This window comes from Saccopteryx leptura, chromosome 7 (genome assembly GCF_036850995.1).
Source record: "Saccopteryx leptura isolate mSacLep1 chromosome 7, mSacLep1_pri_phased_curated, whole genome shotgun sequence".
NCBI lineage: Eukaryota > Metazoa > Chordata > Mammalia > Chiroptera > Emballonuridae > Saccopteryx > Saccopteryx leptura.
In genome coordinates, this window is record NC_089509.1 from 36,913,778 (window position 1) to 36,934,397 (window position 20,620).

Here is a 20,620-nt window from a genome sequence, read left to right on the forward strand (position 1 = left end):
ATACACAGGATGTGTATTTCTGAACCCTACTTGTGTAACTTTCTGGGAGGATCCATTTAGGTTTAGAGGAGCTCGTCAAATGCTTTGTCCCTGAGGGTAGCCTTGTTTGTTTGTTTATTTATTTATTCATTTATTTATTTTATTTTTGATAGAGACAGAGACAGTCAGAGAGAGGGACAGATAGGGACAGACAGACAGAAAGGGAGAGAGATGAGAAGCATCAATTCTTTGTTGTGGCATATTAGTTGTTCTTTGATTGCTTACTCATTGATTTGCTTTCTCATATATGCCTTGACCGGGGCGGGGGAGCTACAGCAGAGCAAGTGACCCCTTGCTCAAGCCAGTGACCTTGGGCTCAAGCCAGCAACCTTGGGCTTCAAGCCAGTGACCTTTGGGCTCAAGCCAGAGACCTTTGGGCACAAGCCAGCAGCCATGGGGTCATGTTTATGATCCCATACTCAAGGTAGTGACCTTTCGCTCAAGCTGGTGAGCCAGCGCTCAAGCCAGATGAACCTGTACTCAAGCTAGTGACCTCGGGGTTTTGAACATAGGTCCTCTGTGCCCCAGTCTGATGCTCTATCCACTGTGCCACTGCCTGGTCAGGCAGGGTAGCCCTGTTTTAAAGACCCATAAAATCTCTCTAATAATATGTGATTTCATTTATACAAAACCATTTTTAAGGAAATTACTGCTTACTTCTTGATATAAAGATTTTATTTTCTGATTTGATTGCCCATAGCTCCCTGTATAAGCCTAACACTTGGGTAGAATAAAGTTTGTTCTTATCTAATTGGATAATGGCTTTCACAGCCAGTCCTGTCATATAAAGCAAGGATGAATCCTACTGCTGACCACATGTTGAATTAATGTGTTTTCTGGGGCAACGAAAAGGGTATTTTTTCCCATATAATTCTGTATACATGCTTCTAAGCCAAATAGTACATATATTTTTTACTCTTGTTTATCTTATTTTCAGTCCCCTTTTCCTATTATAATTTAAGTAAAAGACATTTCATCTTTCAGTTTTCTTCTTTGAATTTAAATAATTGGTTGAAGAAGAATTTTTCTTTTTATTAAGGTAACAATCTTTTCTATTTTTATACATTTTTTTGAAACTGTTTTTGACAATGTGACTACTTTTATCATTCTTTTGAAAGTAACTACTTGTTAAAGCCTGATTAAAACAAAACTAAGAGCTACTAAATCAATGAGGTAGCATTTAGGTCCTGAGGACAATTTACAGGTTTACAATAAAAGTGCCTAACATATTCCTAGGCAGATATTGTTATTAGCTTTTTAGATAAATTATCTTAATGTAGAATTCATTCTTAAACTTCCTTTTACAAGTTAGAATAGATATTTCTTGTAACTTAAGTAGTCAAAGAATTGATAATGCAATCAATTCATTGGAAAATTAGATTGTGTTAAACCAGGAATTCTTAAAAAAACCCATAATATATTTATTTTAATTAACCTATAACTGAAATATAGCATTTCTTTCGATTATAAGTTTAGACCAAAGATCATAGTAGTATTAACATTACGTGGGACTTGATCAACAGTAGAAATCACAAATATTTTCATATCCTATTATAGTTGTTGTAGACTTCCTGAAATATTTATGCTCATCACTTCTTTGAAATTAAAGTAGTTATTACACCCACTGCTAGATCTTTTTATCTAATGTGTTAATAAAAAAGCATCTATATACATATACACCTATATATGTATAAATATGTACATATTTTTAAAATTTACACATTTTATGACATTGTCCTGAGAAATAATCCATAGGTTTCACTAGATTACCAAAAGATTCCATGGCACAAAAAAAGTTAGACTTTATTTTTTAAGCCATTTAAACACATGATAAATAATATTAGATAGACTCACATCACTCTGAAGGTCATAGGCCTTCCGCGCCTGAATGACGTCGTTCTGATCCGGCAGACAGGTCCATTCGTGCAGGGGATGCTTGTAGTCTATGTCGCTTACAAGGATCTGGCACTTCTTGGCCAGCACCACCCCCAGCATGTCCACTGGGCTGGTGTACTTGGTCTTCCACTTCTCAAAGTCCTTCTTGTATTCCCTGTCACTCTGGATCTTGGCCACATGCATGGACCACATCATCTTGGGGTCATCCTTAATGTTTCGGGCCCCAATGTGGTGGCCAAGCTGTTTACGGTAGCCTTCCTTGTATTTATACTGAAAAAAGAAAAAGGATATGAGTTTAATGATAAAAACATTTCACTTATCTCACATTTCATAGTTTCATACACACATTACTTCTTTGGAATTTTTCTACCACTAGTGTGGGAGGAAAGGTTAATATTATCAATCCCATTTTATAAAATAGAAATCTAAAGTTTAGCAGGGTTAAGTATTTATTCAGGGTCACATCACAAGAAGGTGGCAGAGCTAAGACCAGAATGAAGTAGTTTCTAGTTTTTACTATTTTTGACTTTCTCCTAAACTATACTACCTAGTTTACACTGGATTGCTTAAAAGTAAAGGTAAAACATTGTATAATTTAAAGGGGCATCAATGCAATTTAAAGATGTGGCTTTTTTAAAAAAATGCTTTAATATTTAGAGTATTTTAGAATATATTTCTTATAATTAGACTTTATAATGATTTCTTTGTTTGAAGACATGGGTTACATTTAGATTTCACTAGGAAATAGCTCCCTATTAGCCTGTAAATATCATTGAACTTTTACCATGAGAAAGCTGTGCCTTGGATCAATACTCTATCTTCTTTTATAATTCAAGAATAACATGTTATGGTCCATTTTACAATGAAGTGATCATAGTATAGGCTTCTCCAGTTTAACAACCAGAAAAAAATTTAAATAATAGAAGGAATGAAGCATAAATCTAAGGCATGGAATCTTTCTAGAAGAAGGAAAGTCTGGATTTGGGTTCTTAGCAATCATTGGACAGTTAGTAGGAAAACCACACTAAAAGTTACAAAGTATGAACCAAAACTCTAAAACACATCCATATGCATCCATCATTGAATCTTCTTCTAATGCCAGACTAAATGGATAGAAGTAGTAGAAAAATATTCACATGTATATTGGTTGATTTGCATGTGGTATTAATGTTTTTCTTTTCTTTTCATTTTTAACAGATATCTGGGTCAACTGCTGCTCAATTTCTGACATTTAAAATTAAGAACCCATTTTAATGTCCTTAAAATATTTATTTTTTAAAGAAAATACCTCAATTTTTAATGATCAATAGGTATAATGGACATTGTATCTTATACTTTTCTTTGTTTTTATTTGCAACTTTGTGCATGGGGATTACTAAATAAAATGTAGGGACAACAAAAATTCTGTCAAGAAAAACTATGGAAAAACTTCCATTTGTGAACATCTTTGAATAAGAAATGCCTTTTCTAAAAGCATCAACTTACGTCACTGGCAATATCTCGTGAAGCCTTGGCGGACTTGATTGGAATGGCGTCCACACGCAAGTCATACCCTTCCTTCTTGGACTCTTCCAAAGCCAGCTTGTAGAGTTTCTGCAGAAAAGAGAGTAACTAAATTATTCCTCTTTTCATAAAAAATAAAACTGTTAATTATAAAAATTTCTCCATCCTCATTTAAACTACAGAAATGAATCCACAAAGTGAAGTATTAAGATGGGTTTGTACAAAACTTGGTTTCATGGGCACTGATGAATTTTAAGCAAGCGTTGTAAACTTTGGAATTTTGTTGATTGGCAAATTACAAAAATTTTAGGAGATCAGCATATTGTTGCCAAAATTTTGTTTTGCCAAACAAGCACATGTTAAAAAAAACTATTTACTATCACTGTCACGATGTAAAATAAAGGCCAATTTAATACTAAAGGCGAAATAATAAGGAAAGTATTTTAAAATTGAATACTATATTTGAATTCATAAAAACTCAATGAATTTTCCTTATTTTTTTTTTCATTTTGTGTGGACAATCACCACACACTATAATCTATCTGTAGGGTAGGGGTTCAAATCATTGCCCTGATGAAAATGTTGGTTCTGAATGAGATGCCTAAAAAATGTTTGCAAATATCATTAAATGGTAACCAGAACATTAAGGAAGCAGCAAAATAATGGAAGGCATGAAAACTCACTGATTACCAAGTGAATTCCAAGCCAGTGCCTGCCTAATGAATAGTTGTTGAATAAAATAATGACTGATACCCATACTGAGAGGTAGGAAAACACTTTTGGAGTAAAACTCCTATTGGAATATTTCTCCATAAGCATTCATTCTACTGCTTAAGGGCAGGCCTACTTTGGACCTATCACATAGCCTAAAGTCGAATCAAGGGAGAACTATCTCTTAGTGACAATGTTAGTTTGGAGAATGTATAATGAATTAGACAAAACCATTCACTAAGGAAACAGTTACAATAGTTCATTTTTGCCTTTCTGTTCATTATAGGATCAACAGTTTACTCACATTACTGTAGTTTATTCGGTTGAGTTTGGCTAGCATGATTTCTGGCGTGTCAGGCATGACATGGATTGTTTTCTTATCATTGTCCCAGGCTTCAGTATACAAGCGCTATGGAAAAATTGATGAGAAAAATTATTTTGGAGTTCAAGACATTTTTTTGATTATGTGGCAGTCACCCCTCACCCAAGCAAAGCAGAAATAAAATTATTAAATTTGCATAAATTCCTACCTTTTAGGAATTTTATTGACTTACAATTTTTATTGTTTCTTATTAAAATTCTTTAATTTTAATTTTGATTTAATTTAACTCACCTTATTCATGGTGATAGCATTGCTCTTTGCCAGCACCTGTTCTGGGGTGTCAGTGATGCTGGTAAATTTCAGTGTATCTGGTCGCTGACGGTAGATAGTATCACTCAGTATCTCTGTGGCCCTCTTGGCTTTAACAATTTCTAAAGAGCCAATTGGAACCCAGCCAATGCCTTTCATCCATTCAAGATCTGATTTATACAAGTTCTGTAAATTAACAGATAAAAAAAACATTTATTAATTAGCATTTCAGATTCATAGTAACAAAATGGCCCATACTAGAGAAAATACAAAAGTGTTGATGAACAGATAAGGCTCCCAGCACAGTTGACAACTCAGTCATTATTGAATTCTGAGTATGCATATATTTTCCCCTAAGCAATTTTGGTACAGAGGATTATACCAAAAGTTATGAAAGATTTTTTTAAGTGAAAGACACAGTTATGCCTTTGAGTGATTACAAAATTTTTATACAAGATAATATTTTAGATATTTTCCTAATTATTCATTTTATTTTACGCTCAATAAAGCATGCTAAGGCTAATAAAATTAGATTACTGGGTTTTTCTTTTCAAGAACCAACTTTATTTTTTTATTAAATTTGACATTGGTTCACAAAAACACACAGGTTTCAAGTGTACAACTCAACAAACCATCATGAAAAGGATAAGAATATCTTAGTAGTTTCCTGTCAATAGGTATAAAATATGAGTGTTTGTGAAAATAATTTAACCTAATACACTTCTGTTTCCTCTCTCTATACTGCCCTCCACTGACATATACATACATTTCCACCACTTCTCCTAAAAAAGGTATAGCTATATATCTTTGAGGATTAAGTTTTATTTGACTCAGACACAGAAAGCCTGAAACACCAGGAAGAAATACACCTGTATTAAATTGTTAATATAGACTTTATTTCCTTTTTCACATATAACTTTTGGGGGAAAATTGTGAAATAAATTGTAATGCTACCGCCCTGGCCAGTTGGCTCAGTGGTAGAGCGTCGGCCTGGCATGCAGAAGTCCCAGGTTCGATTCCCGGCCAGGGCACACAGGAGAAGCACCCATCTGCTTCTCCACCCCTCCCCCCCTCCTTCCTCTGTCTCTCTCTTCCCCTCCTGCAGCCGAGGCTCCATTGGAGCAAAGATGGCCTGGGCTCTGGGGATGGCTCCTTGGCCTCTGCCCCAGGTGCTAGAGTGGCTCTGGTCGCAACAGAGCGATACCCCAGAGGGGCAGAGCATCGTCCCCTGGTGGGCAGAGCGTCGCCCCCTGGTGGGCGTGCTGGGTGGATACCGGTCAGGTGCATGCGGGAGTCTGTCTGACTGTCTCTCCCCATTTCCAGCTTCAGAAAAATACAAAAAAAAAAAAAAAATTGTAATGCTACCAATGGGTAACTGTTTATGAATATTCAATTGTATATTTTTTAGAAATATGCAAACAAATTCCAGTCCATTGGCAGTAAGTAGTGAGAACCCATGGACATGTTTCAGATATGCTTTCTTTTTTCTTTCCTTTTTTTTTTTTACAGAGACAGAGAGAGAGAGAGAGAGAGAGATAGGGACAGACAGACAGGAATGGAGAGAGATGAGAAGCATCAGTCATCAGTTTTTTGTTGCGACACCTTAATTGTTCATTGATTGCTTTCTCATATGTGCCTTGATTGTGGGCCTTCAGCAGAGTGAGTCCCTTGCTTGAGCCAGCAACCTCGGGTCCAAGCTGGTGAGCTTTTGCTCAAACCAGATGAGCCTGCACTCAAGCTGGCAACCTCGGGGTCTCGAACCTGGTTCCTTGGCATCCCAGTCCGACGCTCTATCCACTGCACCACCACCTGGTCAGGCTCAGATATGCTTTTAACAGAGGAACCAACATCAGGAATACTCACATCACTCTGGAGGTCATAAGCTTTCCGAGCATGGATGACGTCATTCTGGTCAGGCAAGCATGTCCACTCATGCAGAAGATGTTTATAGTCGACATCACTGACCAAGGTCTGACATTTCTTGGCCAAAACAATACCAAGCATGTCCACCGGGCTGCTGTATCTGGTCTTGTATTTCTCAAATTCTTTCTTGTACTCTCGGCTACTCAGCACTTTGGCAATGTGAAGGGACCACATCATCTTGGGGTCATCATGTATTGCTCGGGCACCGATATGATGACCCAATTGCTTACGATAAGCTTCTTTATATTTGTACTGAAAGAGAGAACCCAGTAAATGAGGAGGAAGCACAAAGCTGGTCCCTGTTGTTCTTTCTGCGGTGATGCTTTTCTGTGAAATCCTTAACACGCTCGGGAGCGTCACCACGTGCTGCTGTGATGTCGCACACCAGGGCGTGCTGACTCCTGAAGAAGGGGATGGTGTGCTCATTGTCACACTCCCACAGTGTAACTCCGGAATGACTCCTTTATATTATGCTTAAAATTATAAGTTGACCAAAAGTGATTAAAAGTGAACATTGAAGGGTGAGCTCAATTAGAATGATCAACAGTGTCTCAGAAGTCAGTCATGTGGGTGGGTATATCTGAGATGTGTTTACACGAATTATTAATTTTATTTTTTTCTAAAGCATTCTGAGAAATTATTTTCTCTGCATAAATAACCTGGGGGGTAGCCTAAAACTGGGCAGTTTTTGTTCATTGATGCATATATAGAGTTTCAGTTTTGCAAGATGAAAAAGTGAGAGCATACTTAACACTACTGATCTGTATACTTGAAATGGTGAAGATAGTAAATTTTATGTTATATGTTGTTTTATCATGATAAAAAAGAAAAACCTACACAAATGGACAATATCGTTGCCTATGGATTGATACTTAAGTTGGCAAGATGTATAATATTTTTATTTCTAGGGTAAAGGAATCTTGATTTTGTGGACGCCTCAGCAAGGAAATTTACAGCTTTTTTGCTATTCTTTGTCCTTCAAGTTATGGGGTAGAACTCAGTTAAACTCACTTCTCTCTAGAACTTTTGCCTTGGGTTCATCCTGAGGAGAGCTCATGAGGTTTTAGGAGTAGTTCACATATGTCCAGCTAACTTTAATCAAGACACTCAGTTTTATTAAGCAAAGCCCAAATGACAAGAATCAAAGGAACCACATCCCAGTTCAGGCTTTGTCCTATGATGCTTATGATCATGAGCAGGTTACCTACTGGCTCAAAGCCTCGTCTGGCTCAAAGCCTCAATTTATTTGCCTATACAATAAAGGTGGTTAAGATGGATGATGACCAAAGAGACTGCCAGCTGTGTTCCAATAATGTGATTCCCTGTGCAGGGATTGGTCTGTTAGTAACAATGGCAGGGACTTAATCGGCTCTTACATCACTGGCAATGTCCCTGGAGGCCCTGGCCGCCACAATGGGAATGGCATCGCTTCGCAAATCATAGCCTTCCTTCTTGGCTTCTTCCATGGCCTGGCGATAGAGGCTCTGAGGAGAGAAGAAGGGCTTTTAGATACAGCACCCGCGTTCACTCTAAAAATGGATTTTTGACAAAAGAAGACTAGTTTTGGATGCAGAACTGCACTCATATATTCAGCCTTAAATGAATTAAAAAAGATATAAGCATATCTCTTTTTTAGGGCTTCCTCGTTATAAGCAAAAGTAATTAATATGGGTAAAATTAATATGGCCAAGTCTTAAAAATCAGCACTTAAATTTTTCAGTGTTCTCAAACTAAAGAAAAGTCTGCCTTCCACCTTTTGTTAAAGACACACTCATCCCCACCCCCACATATACACAGGAAATCAGAAGTCTTCCCAAATAAACCAGATTAATTCTTTGTTAAGAACAATTGGGCAAGAAACAGTTTCTGCAGCAGTATTCCTGGACAGCAAAGATACATGGTGACAATTTATCTGGATAACTCATAAAAGAATGTATTTTACTGTCCTCAGACAAGTCTAAAAGGAATGGATTTAAGAATTCTCTTTTATTTTACAAATAAACCTTAAGTTATGTTGAGCATATTAAAAATCTAGTTTTCATGGTGACTTGAATGTGAAAAAGAAAATATTAAAGTTATTAAACAACTATTTTGTACCAGGCTCCACACTGGGCAAATTATATATATGACTTAATTTAGTCATCACAGAAATTCTTCAATATAGGCATTTTTATCCTGTTTTACTGATAAGCAACTGAAGAAAAACTCAACAAATTTTGAAAGAAGCACTCATCTGATAAATAGCAATAATTATTTTTTAATTAAAAACTACCATTTGTTTCCATCATTAATATTGACTTTGAGAGCTTTTCTCTTCTGATATGGAGACATTTTTGTATCTATTTTTCTATCTATCTACTTTTTTGAACACAATAATACATATTTTCAGAGTAGCATAATGGGCATAAAAATAAAACTAAACAAACTGATCCACATGAGAATTAAACCCATAATCCTGATTTTTCTACTACATCAACAAAACTCAATCTGGTCAGATCAGGAAATAAAATAAATAGTCTTACCTTACTATAATTTATTTTATTTTGTCTTGCCAACGTAATTTCAGGTGTGTCAGGCATGATGTGGATCTGTGTCTTGTCTTTGTCCCAGGCTTCTGTGTATAATCGCTGTGAAAGGCAAAACGGTGAATGAATTAGAAACACAAAGTTTGATGTAAACAGCAGTTTACAATTTAGAGATTACGACAAAGATGAAAGCCGGCATCCTCACTATCTGGGCTGTACGCTATATGCCAATACTCTTCAGTCTCTTTGACATCGCAAGATATTTATTATCACTAAATATAACAAATAAACGTGTCTTTTATTACAAGATCACCTCTACTCCATTTAAATGAAAAGCAAGTATTTTTCCAAGAATATATACGTAATCCACTTGTACTGTGGCTAGTATATAAATAAATTCTTTCCAGAATTTTGTTTGTTGTTTATTAACTGAAAATATACCTGGATTAGCCATCTCTAGATTTGTTATTTTATAAATGATAAGGAAATTTTCATTTGACTTGTTTGCTTTGTACTTACCTAGATAAGTATCCAACAAGAAAGAAACCTTGATACCAAACCATGTATAACTCTCACAGACTTCAAATAATGTGTACACCAAAAAGCTGTCCTATTCTTCACTCCGGTATTTCACAACAGATATCAAAGCAGAAATTCTCACATACCTTTTTGAAATCCTAATGTAACTGAATAAAGAACTCACCCAAATTACTATACATAGAATGGCAATTGAATAATACAAAAAAGATCAACTTAATTATAAATATTCTCAAGAACTGTCTTACTCTCTCCCAAATTGGTTACTCACCTTGTTCATGGTGATGGCATTGTTCTTTGCCAGCACCTGCTCCAGGGAATCAGTCACACTGGTAAATTTCAGCTTGTCTGGGGGCTGGCGGTAGATGTGGTCGCTGAGTATCTCTGTAGCTCTCTTGCACTTGATCACATCCAGAGACCCAATGGGGACCCAGCCAATGCCTTTCAGCCATTGGAGATCTGCTTTATACATATTCTGGTGAGAAAAACACAAAAGCAAGTATTAGTCAAGTTGTTATGACATTTGATTTCAAAAACAAAAGAAAAAGACTGGAAAACTTGGATAGCCAAACTTCATGTCTATGTCTTTTAAAATCTGAAGAGCTTCATGTATGTTCTCTCTAAAAGAAAAGTACGGCACAGTGAACGAGGAGTGTAGAGAAAAAATATTCTTTCTGAGAGCTTTACCTAATCCTAGATCATACACATTACTATAGCAATTTTCAACATTTTTCATCGTGGCACATAAAAGCTAGTTACTATAATTCTGTGGGACACCAAAAAAAAAGATTTTTTGCCAATCTGACAAAAAACAAATAGGTATAATTTTGATTCATTCACACCAGATGGCTATTATTGTGTTGGCTGTTGTCATTTTTATTTGACAATCTAAGGAAGGAGAGGTCAGCGCCCCTGACTATATATATAGTCAGGTATTGCATATTTTAAACATTCCTGCAGCGCACCAGTGTGCCTGCTGCGGCATACCAGTTGAAAATCACTGTATTACTATCGTGAGTGTGGTCACCAGTGTCATTGAACAGGTCTCAGTACTCACGTCACTCTGGATTTCATAGGCCTGCCGAGCGTGGATGACATCATTCTGGTCGGGCAGGCACGTCCACTGGTGCAGGATATTCCTGTAGTCTGCATCGCTGACTAACGTCTGGCACTTCTTGGCCAGGACCACCCCCAGCATGTCCACTGGGCTGGTGTACTTGGTCTTCCACTTCTCAAAGTCCTTCTTGTATTCCCTGTCACTCTGGATCTTGGCCACATGCATGGACCACATCATCTTGGGGTCGTCTTTGATGTTCCGGGCTCCGATGTGATGGCCAAGTTGCTTGCGGTAACCATCCTTGTATTTGTACTGAAATAAAAACAGCCATTTTATAAATAAAAATAAAAATAAAAAAGGCTAAAAGTCTTATTAAAGTATACTATTTTAAAATTGATAATTTTGCCAAGAAGTGGAATAATCTGAATATTAACTTAGCTCTTCTTCCTAACTTTGATTAGACTTCACAATAATACTCTAATGGAAAGATACGCCAAACTACATAGTTTTATGGTTTGCAGGCAGTAAGTTCCTGGAAATAAAAGTAGCGACACTTTTAAGAAAATCAGTCGGAATTGTTTGCTGCCTTTTCACTTTGGGTCAGTGAAATCGCTAACCCAGAAGTTTTACATATGATTTTGAGAATGCTACCTCTGAGTCAACACCTATCATTTCACCCTCCAAGCCACCTATTATCCTTCCCAAATTTGGCTCTGCTGACTTCTACCGGGTTACTTGACTCTATAAAATGGTCCGGCTTGGGTTTTCCACCCTGCATGTCTTGCTCTGTCAGAGATCAAGTTTGGCTGAGGTTTGTTGGGATTACTCCAGTAGAAAAATAGATTATATAATTATAAACTAGCATATTGTTGGAGGTGGTGGTTAAGTGCTGACTCTCAATATCATCTCTCCACTGAGGTGACAACATCACCCAAATCCTAATGGGTACTGGCGGAAGTCTTAATTCTCCACCAAAGGATCCATTTCCTTTGGAGATGGCGGAAAGAGAAATCCGGGTCATCATTTTGTTGTTTTTGGTTGTTCACCTTTCCTTTTCTATTTTCATTTAAAAAGAACTCAAAAAGAAGCACTTAAGTAACTTTTCAAAGAAAGAGTTGACAAATATCCAGAGCAGGTTTGTGAAAAGGTATATTTCCCTAGACCTGTAAACAGGTCTTTTTCTGATGTTGAACCAATACATGAAACTAAGTTTTTCTATTTTGTTTTGTTTCTAACATTTCTGACACTTTCTTATTTCTGTGTGGGCTACGTGCTCAAAATATGGAGATGAATGTCTCATCACTGTGTGTATGAACAATGGTAGGTTCAAATTCAATTTTATACTGATGTTTAGGACACCCCCTTCCTAAAGTCTTCTGGAGTTAAAAACATGAAAAAGCTTTTTCAGATGAAAAATATTTCTCCCGTTTAAATCACAGTAAATGTGCTTGAACTGGCACCCAGATGCATCTTTGTGTTGTGATAATGCCTGTGACGACCCCTACCCCATCCAGGCACACACATATGTGGGGTGCTGTTACTCACGTCACTGACGATGTCTCGGGAAGCCTTGGCTGCCACGATTGGGATGGCATCGCTTCGCAAGTCATAGCCTTTCTTCTTTGCTTCTTCATTGGCAAGTTTATACAGACTCTATAGAAAGAGACTCAGAGTTAAAGCAAAAAATTTGACAGTAGCCATTTAGAGGTTATCAGGTGACATACTACATCATTTAAAAAAGGGAAGGCTATGTAAAGGATTTAAAATTCTATCAATATTGAAAGTAAATAAATTATATCTTACCAGAAAAAAAGAAAAACTATAGCATTAAAAACAAATGATATGTATTTATGTAAACACAGATTGCTACATTAATCTATTGTTAATCTATATATAATAGATTAATATTATATATTAATATTAGTATATTAATATTAGCAGATCATATAGTATATTATGCATATGAACATCGATTAATATAATCTAGTAATGTGGATCAATGGAGAAGACATCAATCTATACATATTTCTAATCAAAAAGGAAATTGTAGAACAATGTTTAATGTATTTGCTTATTATATATACTTATATACATTTACTCATTTCTTTATTACTTGAAAAATTTTTGACAATCATGGAATATTTTATAATGTTTAAAAAACAAAAGAGAAAAAAATTGAAGTATAATTTAAAATGTAAATCATTCAATCATAATCATAGTACAACTTTGATTCTAAATTTTAGCTGTATTATTAAAACATGTACCTATAAAATTGCATTTTACTCTAAAAACAAATAAACAGTAATCAGTGTTGTTAATGAAGAACACTTCTTTCCACACCTGAGGTTTTCTTCAGATAAGAGAAGCTAGCTCAGTTCTTTGATCTATGGCCTTACTCTTTTCTCCGCACCTTTACTCTCTGCCACTGAAGAGGTGTAGTGATTCACTGATTTATCTAACTGGAAGGGAGGGGGTAATTGGCCTTGCCCAGCTCCACCCTAAGCTGCTGCCTCTCGGAATAAGCTCAGTGCCATTCTCTGCTTCTCTGGGCTCTAAGCAGGACCTCGGTCCTGAGAGGGGTGGAGCTGATGGTCCTCCTCCAGTGAGGCCTGTGTCTGGATGAGGAACCCAATTCTGTGGTTTGGTTAGCAGCTTGTTTGCCTCTTATACAAATGTGTCCTTGAACTTAACTAGTAATAAAAAATGTGAGATTTTGAGTTTTATTTCTCCTTAGTTTTACTTCTCAATTTTACTGAGGATCCAAGTGGAAAAGAGGTGTATATTTTTAGAGCCCCTTTAACAGATTGTCTTATTTAGCAAATAAAAAGATAGCTTGACCAATTGAACTTGAATTCAGATAAATAACAAATAATATTTTAGTGTAAGTATTGAGCCATATTTTATCTGGCAAATCTCTCCTCTTGGAAATGTCAAAAATACTACTCATAGTAGCAGTGGCCACAAACTGCAAAGATCTTGTGACTTCAGTTTGCCTCTGGAACCCTATAGCATAGAATATGCAAGCCAGATATGAAAGGCTGAATGGCGAGTGTTCATATCATGGAGTGACATGCATCATGATAGCTGAGCACCTCCATAAAAGTAAGTGTAGAGAAACAAACAATAGCAGAAACATAGTAAGTAGTACCGCAGAAATTCGCTCCTACCTCACTGTAGTTGATTTTATTTTGCCTTGCCAACGTGATCTCCGGAGTGTCAGGCATGATATGAATCTGAGTCTTGTCTTTGTCCCAGGCTTCTGTATATAAACGCTATCAAAGAAGATGTTGACGGAAAGCCATTTGAAATAGGAATTACGAAATGTCAAAGATTATTATTGATCTAATTAAAGGAAATAAACCAAATTTGAATATAAAGTATTCAGTTGGAGGTTTGAGTCTTAATACTAGTTATCAAGGTTAAAGCCAAGAATAACAGAAATGATTTACAGGCTTTCAAGTATGTAATTTAGGAGGCAAATATGACCCCACACTTTCATGGATAATTATATCTTCACTAATTGTTAAAGTATAATGACACCTTTTGGCATCCTGGAGAGGTTTGGGGCAGCTGGGGCTCACCTTGTTCATGGTGATGGCGTTGTTCTTTGCCAGCACCTGCTCCAGGGAATCAGTCACACTGGTAAATTTCAGCTTGTCTGGGGGCTGGCGGTAGATGTGGTCGCTGAGTATCTCTGTAGCTTTCTTGCACTTGATCACATCCAGAGACCCAATGGGGACCCAGCCAATGCCTTTCAGCCACTGGAGATCAGACTTGTATACATTCTGTGAAGATAAAAAAGATAGATACACTTCAGCAAGACCAAAAGATTTAAGGTAAAGATGCAAATGAAATCATTAATAAAGTACAATTCTGGTTGTTGTTGTTGTTTTTCATAGAAAATAAGCTCACTACATTAGGCTGATGTAAAGAAAAACTATGTTAGAAAAAATTACCCCGAAACATCTCCCAGCCATAAGAAAAAGTGACCAAATATTTCAAGTTGTTAGGAGAGAAGGGATGCAAACTGCTATCTTCTGAGAGTCCGTTCAGTGAATGTTATTTTAATGTCCACGTGAACAGGAAAAGAAGGCCAACCCAGAGAGAAACCACATATATGTCCATCAACAGGTCATCAGTAAATAAATGTTAGGACTTGTCAAATGAAATAGTCTGCAGCTATTAAAAGCCATACTTTTAAGAATACTGATGGCTTGTAGAAATGTCATTAATATAATATTAAATGAAAAAATAGCATATAACTTATGTAGGTATATTGTGTGGGTAAATTACATAAACCAAAGTGGGCTCTTTCAGTGTTTGGATTATGTTGGATTTTTATTGCCTTCTATGTATTTTTTCTTATATTTCAAAATATCTCTAGTGCTCTTTTATAAAAGAGAGAGAGAGAGAGAGAGAGAGAGAGAGAGGTTAAAATATCATAATGATGTAGAATTCTTGAAACCAGAGGCAGGACTTTGATGGCTATAACACTGTCTAAGACTCAGGGCAATAAAGGACCGTTTCGTCGGTCTAGGCCTGAGTCTCTTTCCTACCAAGTTTTCAGGATAAGAAGCATGAACTCTTTCCCAGAATCATCTTCTCATATCTTTTTTTCTCACTTTATTGTAAATCATTTTTTTCCACTAAAGACTTTTGTAAACAGAAAGAGACTCGTAGATACAGAAAACAGGCTGACGGTTAGCAGAGGGAAAGAGGGTTGGGGGCTGAGTGATAAAGAGGCAGGGATTGAGGAGCACAGATTGGCAGTTACAGAACAGTCACGGGGATGCAAAGTACAGTATATGGAATAGAGTCAGCAACTCTGTAACCACTGTGTGGCGCCAGGTAGGTGCTGGAAATATCAGGGGATACTTTGTAAAGTATGTGATTGTCTAACCACTATGTTGTACCCCTGAAACAAATGCAAAATAATATTAATGTGAACTGTAATTGAAAAAAATAAATAAAAGCTTAAAATATTTATTTAAAAAGGATTTTTGTGTACCCCTTAAATATTTATAGCTATTTCACAACAACGGGATTGGACCTTTGCCTAACCCATTTGAAGAATTTCACCTGTAACAACACCTAAGTAGAAAAATAGACTGATATTTTGCATTCTAGACAAAAAAACTATTGGAATTACTCTGTGCTGACTAGTTATTACTCAGAAAGAATGAAAGCAATAACATTTTACCTCTGGAGGGTTTTTAAATGTCCAAATGCTTCCCACATTACTAGGACTGATCACAGTGTGCGGAAAGGGACCTTGAAAAAGTACTCAGTCAACAGATGAATGCAAGCAGTCTGTCATTGTGATCACACTCTGGGCAACAGTAACCATTTTAAACTATGTTTCATGTGCAGGCAAAGTCTTTCTTCTTGGAAACAATTTCAAAACACAGGGTTCTGTGTGTTGAAAGCCACAAAGCAGATGTGGGAGTTTTCACAGGTGGGCTGTACTGTTTCTAGGAGCAGCCAGTTTGTGTCTAATTATTATTAATTTGTTTTATTCTCCAAATTTCTTTAATGTTTAATAATTCCTTCAAACATTTATCAAATATAAGCTGCCGGAAATGTACTTCTCACACCCAGTTTTGGGAAGGTGCACCTGCTTCTCATAGATCCCGGGTCTCAGGTTCTGTCATTACTATGTGACCCCTCCACAAAGAGAGCCGTGCTGAGGGAAATGCCACTGAAAGGGTCCAGCAGCTTATGGGCCCAGTGACATTTTTATTTTATAAGAATAACATTTAGTAGCATAGCAGGCATTAGTATTCCATTAATTATAACCTCATTTGTTTTGTAAGGAGAGCTAAAAACCAATTTCAGAAAAAAAAAAATGTGTTCTTTCCCCCTTAAAAGAATAAAGAAATACATCTCCCTCTGGTGGACTCTGAATTCTAATATTATTTAATACTGGTTTTACTTTTATAAGATCAAGCCTAGTTTATAAACTTTACTTCCCTATAAAGCCTACTCACACATTCACAATAAAGCCATAAAACTATACATAGATTCAAGTATCAAATATCATTCAATAAATGCTAGTTTGAGGAGGCCATTGAGTGTATACAAAGAACAATGTTTGTCTAGTTTATTTCTGCACACAGCTTTGTTATAGATGGTGTACTCACGTCACTCTGGATTTCATAGGCCTGCCGAGCGTGGATGACATCATTCTGGTCGGGCAGGCACGTCCACTGGTGCAGGATATTCCTGTAGTCTGCATCGCTGACTAATGTCTGGCACTTCTTGGCCAGCACCACCCCCAGCATGTCCACTGGGCTGGTGTACTTGGTCTTCCACTTCTCAAAGTCCTTCTTGTATTCCCTGTCACTCTGGATCTTGGCCACATGCATGGACCACATCATCTTGGGATCATCCTTAATGTCCCGGGCTCCAATGTGATGGCCAAGTTGCTTGCGGTAACCATCTTTGTATTTGTACTGAAATAAAAATGTACAGGTAAGATCCTGATTGTAAACCTTTAGAGGCCCCAAGGCTGTACAAAGTCATCTTGCTTACATCTCAGTTGTAAGTTGACTTTTGCTAATAAGCACTAACTCAAGTCTGTATCCTGACCTTTTACCTTAAAAGTTTATAGAGGTAGTTGAATAGGTGTAATCAGTATAATTGCAGTGTATGCCCTAAATCATTTACACCCTGGTAATGAGAAATAGTTTTGGAGGCAGGAAGTGGGGAGAGTTGCCTGCGGAACTGGGGGAGAGCCCACTTGAACCTTGGAGAAATGGATTTTATGCACTAAAAGCATGTTAGAAAAGAGATGCTTTTGGTGACATGGTATGTTTAATAAGTAATGACATGATTCTAGATCAAGGGCTACCTACAATAGCAACAGAGGAGAATTTATTATTTCATAATGGACCCACACATTCATTGGTGGTGGTATATGTTTGGCATCACTTTGAAAACTGATGGTTGTGATAAAGCTGCTATAGCAACCCAACTGGGTAGGGCATGCTCCTTACAAAGTCATGGTTCCACATGGGCCAACAATGTTTTTATTATTCTACGTCCAATGTCCTGAAATCTGAACCAGTCACCTAAAATACATGCTTCCAGTTTTAAGGAACGCCGAGACAGTATCAATGATCAGCAGGAGGCAGTACAGCACAGTGGAAAGCAACGAGGCTGTCTGGAATTTCAACTCCACCACCAAGATTTTTATTTTAGACAAGTTGTTTAAGCAATCCACAAAATGGCGATAGTGACAACATTTACTAGTGTTTATTATGAGTAATTATGAAGAGTGAGTAAAATAATATATGTAAAGCTCTTAGCACGGAGTTATCAATACTTTGGGTTATTATTATTTCATTATTTATTATTATTGGCATAAATCCATTAGTAGGGGAAGTCCTACATACATAAATTAAAGTAAGCTACTAACATGATCTTCCAGTTAAAAAGAGCAGTGCGCAGGGTGTTACCATATTCCTGAACATTGGGCCTTGATTTTCAGAGCAGGGGTCTGTTCCTTGGGAACACCCTGAGGCTCCAGGAAAGGATAATGATTTTACTCTGGAAGGCATCAGCTACATAGCCAGGAGTTATTGTTAAGGGTAGAGCTTGGGTTAGCAACCACCGCTGGTTCTGATCAACTGTCTTCTTTTTGTAATCCTGTAAGAGTGAACTGTAGTGCAAGTGTCCTATGCATTTTTAAAATATCGCATACTAGCCCTGGACGGTTGGCTCAGTGGTAGAGCGTGGGCCTGGCGTGCAGAAGTCCCGGGTTCGATTCCCGGCCAGGGCACACAGGAGAAGTGCCCGTCTGCTTCTCCACCCCTCCCCCTCTCCTTCCTCTCTGTCTCTCTCTTCCCCTCCTGCAGCCAAGGCTCCATTGGAACAAAGATGGTCCGGGCGCTGGGGATGGCTCCTTGGCCTCTGCCCCAGGCGCTAGAGTGGCTCTGGTCGCAACAAAGCGATGCCCCGGAGGGGCAGAGCATCGCCCCCTGGTGGGCAGAGCATCGCCCCCTGGTGGGTGTGCCAGGTGGATCCCGGTCGGGCGCATGCGGGAGTCTGTCTGTCTCTCCCCATTTCCAGCTTCAGAAAAATACAAAAAAAAAAAAAAAAAGAAAGAAAGAAAATATCGCATACTAAAATATTACATGAAGCCAAACCCTGATTCTCACAGAGAGAACTCACATTTTTGAGTTCACTTTCTATAAGTACTGTGATCATTTTTATACAAGCATCTCCAAGCCTGCAGCTACCGTCTAACAATTTCCACAAGAATGGATCTTTTCCTCTTGTTGATGAGCCAGTTTTAACTGAAGATACTGTGTCTTAAAGGTTACAAACTCCTTTTTTTAAACATCACATTTTCATTTCCTCAAAATTAGGTTTTTGAAAAATCCTACATTAATACATCAGGATATATTTTCTTTTCTTTTTATTTCTTTTTTAGATTTTATTTATTCATTTTTTAGAGAGAGGAGACAGAGAGAGAGAAGGGGGGAGGAGCAGGAAGCATCAACTCCCATATGTGCCTGGACCAGGCAAGCCTGGGGATTTGAACTGGCGACCTCAGCATTCCAGGTCAACGTTTTTACCCACTGCGCCACCGCAGGTCAGGCCCAGGATATATTTTCAAAGGGCCAGGAAAGTTCTTTTTAAAGATTTAGTTCAGTGAAAATGTCCCTTCTGACAGATCATACTCTTGGAATAAAATTGATAACTCACATCACTGGCAATGTCTCGGGAAGCCTTGGCGGCCACGATGGGGATGGCGTCACTTCGCAGGTCATAGCCTTTCTTCTTTGCTTCTTCGTGGGCGAGTTTATACAGACTCTAAATTTCAGGGAAAAAAAAAGATGTTGACATTAATATCCAAAAACTGATGGAGACTGAAATAATTTACTAAGTTCTACCCAGGTATGTGCCAATAATAATCTTACTTTCGAGAGTTCTAAGCCTTACACATTTTTAGTTTTTGGTGAGAATCAAGAGGTAGTTACATAAGCACTAAAATAATAGTTTGCACTCTTACCCCAATAAAATGACTTCAGATGATGCCAAACCTATCTAAACTCTTTAAACTATATTCTGTGGGAGAGTAATATACTGTTGATTTACTCTAAAAAAACCCCATTATTTTCTTTGCTTGGTAGCACGAAGCTAGGAAAAATAACTAATACATCATCTGACAGAATCTTAAAGTCACAAAAGTCTCCACAGGCTGAAACAAAGAGGCTCAATCTAGGAAGAAGAAACCTCAGGGAGATAGATACACGGTAATCTTTGAACTGAGATTTAAATTGTCAAACATAGACATGTAGGCTGGAGGAAACCTAGCTGATGCCCATGGAAGATGCCTTAGGTAGGGTTTCAGCCATTCCCAAGCTGATGCACCTTGCAGGGACATAGCTGCAAACGTGCCCCGAGACACGCTATGCAGAAATGCAGGTCAAATGTCCAAAAGAGGAAATAAAATGCCAGCTGTATTCTACATTGATCATTCCTCACTTGCAGAATTTTGTTTGGTTCTGAGAGTCACTCTCTAGCAGGGATGTCATGTGAGAGACGGCCTGGATCTTGGGATGTTTAGAGTAGGAGAGAATCTGGGGTGAAGTGGCAGCAGAGGCACAATAGTTGCTATTCCCCTCTTCATGGTTTTGGCACAGATCGGTTCTGCCATAGCCTCGGAAGACTACATGGGCCCACAATGAGTAATCTTTGAGTCAGTACATCAGAAGCATCTTCTGACGAAATTTCCCAGAGCAAATGAGTTGACTTATGAGATAAGCTCCTTGTCGCTGAAGACACTTCAGC

The 20,620-nt window shown here is 37.6% G+C and overlaps 1 protein-coding gene across 27 annotated transcripts in view; it reads right to left on the minus strand.

Moving 5' to 3' along the window:
* Nucleotides 1-20,620, minus strand: part of NEB (nebulin) — a 207,437-nt gene that overhangs the window by 101,021 nt on the left and 85,796 nt on the right. For 26 of the 27 annotated variants that reach the window (XM_066346074.1, XM_066346072.1, XM_066346068.1 and 23 more), the window contains exons 57-70: nucleotides 19,532-19,639; nucleotides 16,963-17,274; nucleotides 14,404-14,607; nucleotides 13,990-14,094; nucleotides 12,368-12,475; nucleotides 10,823-11,134; nucleotides 10,037-10,240; nucleotides 9,226-9,330; nucleotides 8,080-8,187; nucleotides 6,644-6,955; nucleotides 4,763-4,966; nucleotides 4,454-4,558; nucleotides 3,421-3,528; nucleotides 1,894-2,205 (exon numbers count right to left, since the gene is read on the minus strand). In XM_066346074.1, the coding sequence (XP_066202171.1) occupies nucleotides 1,894-2,205; nucleotides 3,421-3,528; nucleotides 4,454-4,558; nucleotides 4,763-4,966; nucleotides 6,644-6,955; nucleotides 8,080-8,187; nucleotides 9,226-9,330; nucleotides 10,037-10,240; nucleotides 10,823-11,134; nucleotides 12,368-12,475; nucleotides 13,990-14,094; nucleotides 14,404-14,607; nucleotides 16,963-17,274; nucleotides 19,532-19,639 (2,607 nt within the window). The remainder of the gene's footprint in view (nucleotides 1-1,893; nucleotides 2,206-3,420; nucleotides 3,529-4,453; nucleotides 4,559-4,762; nucleotides 4,967-6,643; nucleotides 6,956-8,079; nucleotides 8,188-9,225; nucleotides 9,331-10,036; nucleotides 10,241-10,822; nucleotides 11,135-12,367; nucleotides 12,476-13,989; nucleotides 14,095-14,403; nucleotides 14,608-16,962; nucleotides 17,275-19,531; nucleotides 19,640-20,620) is intronic. The other variant, XM_066346075.1, reaches the window with a different exon arrangement.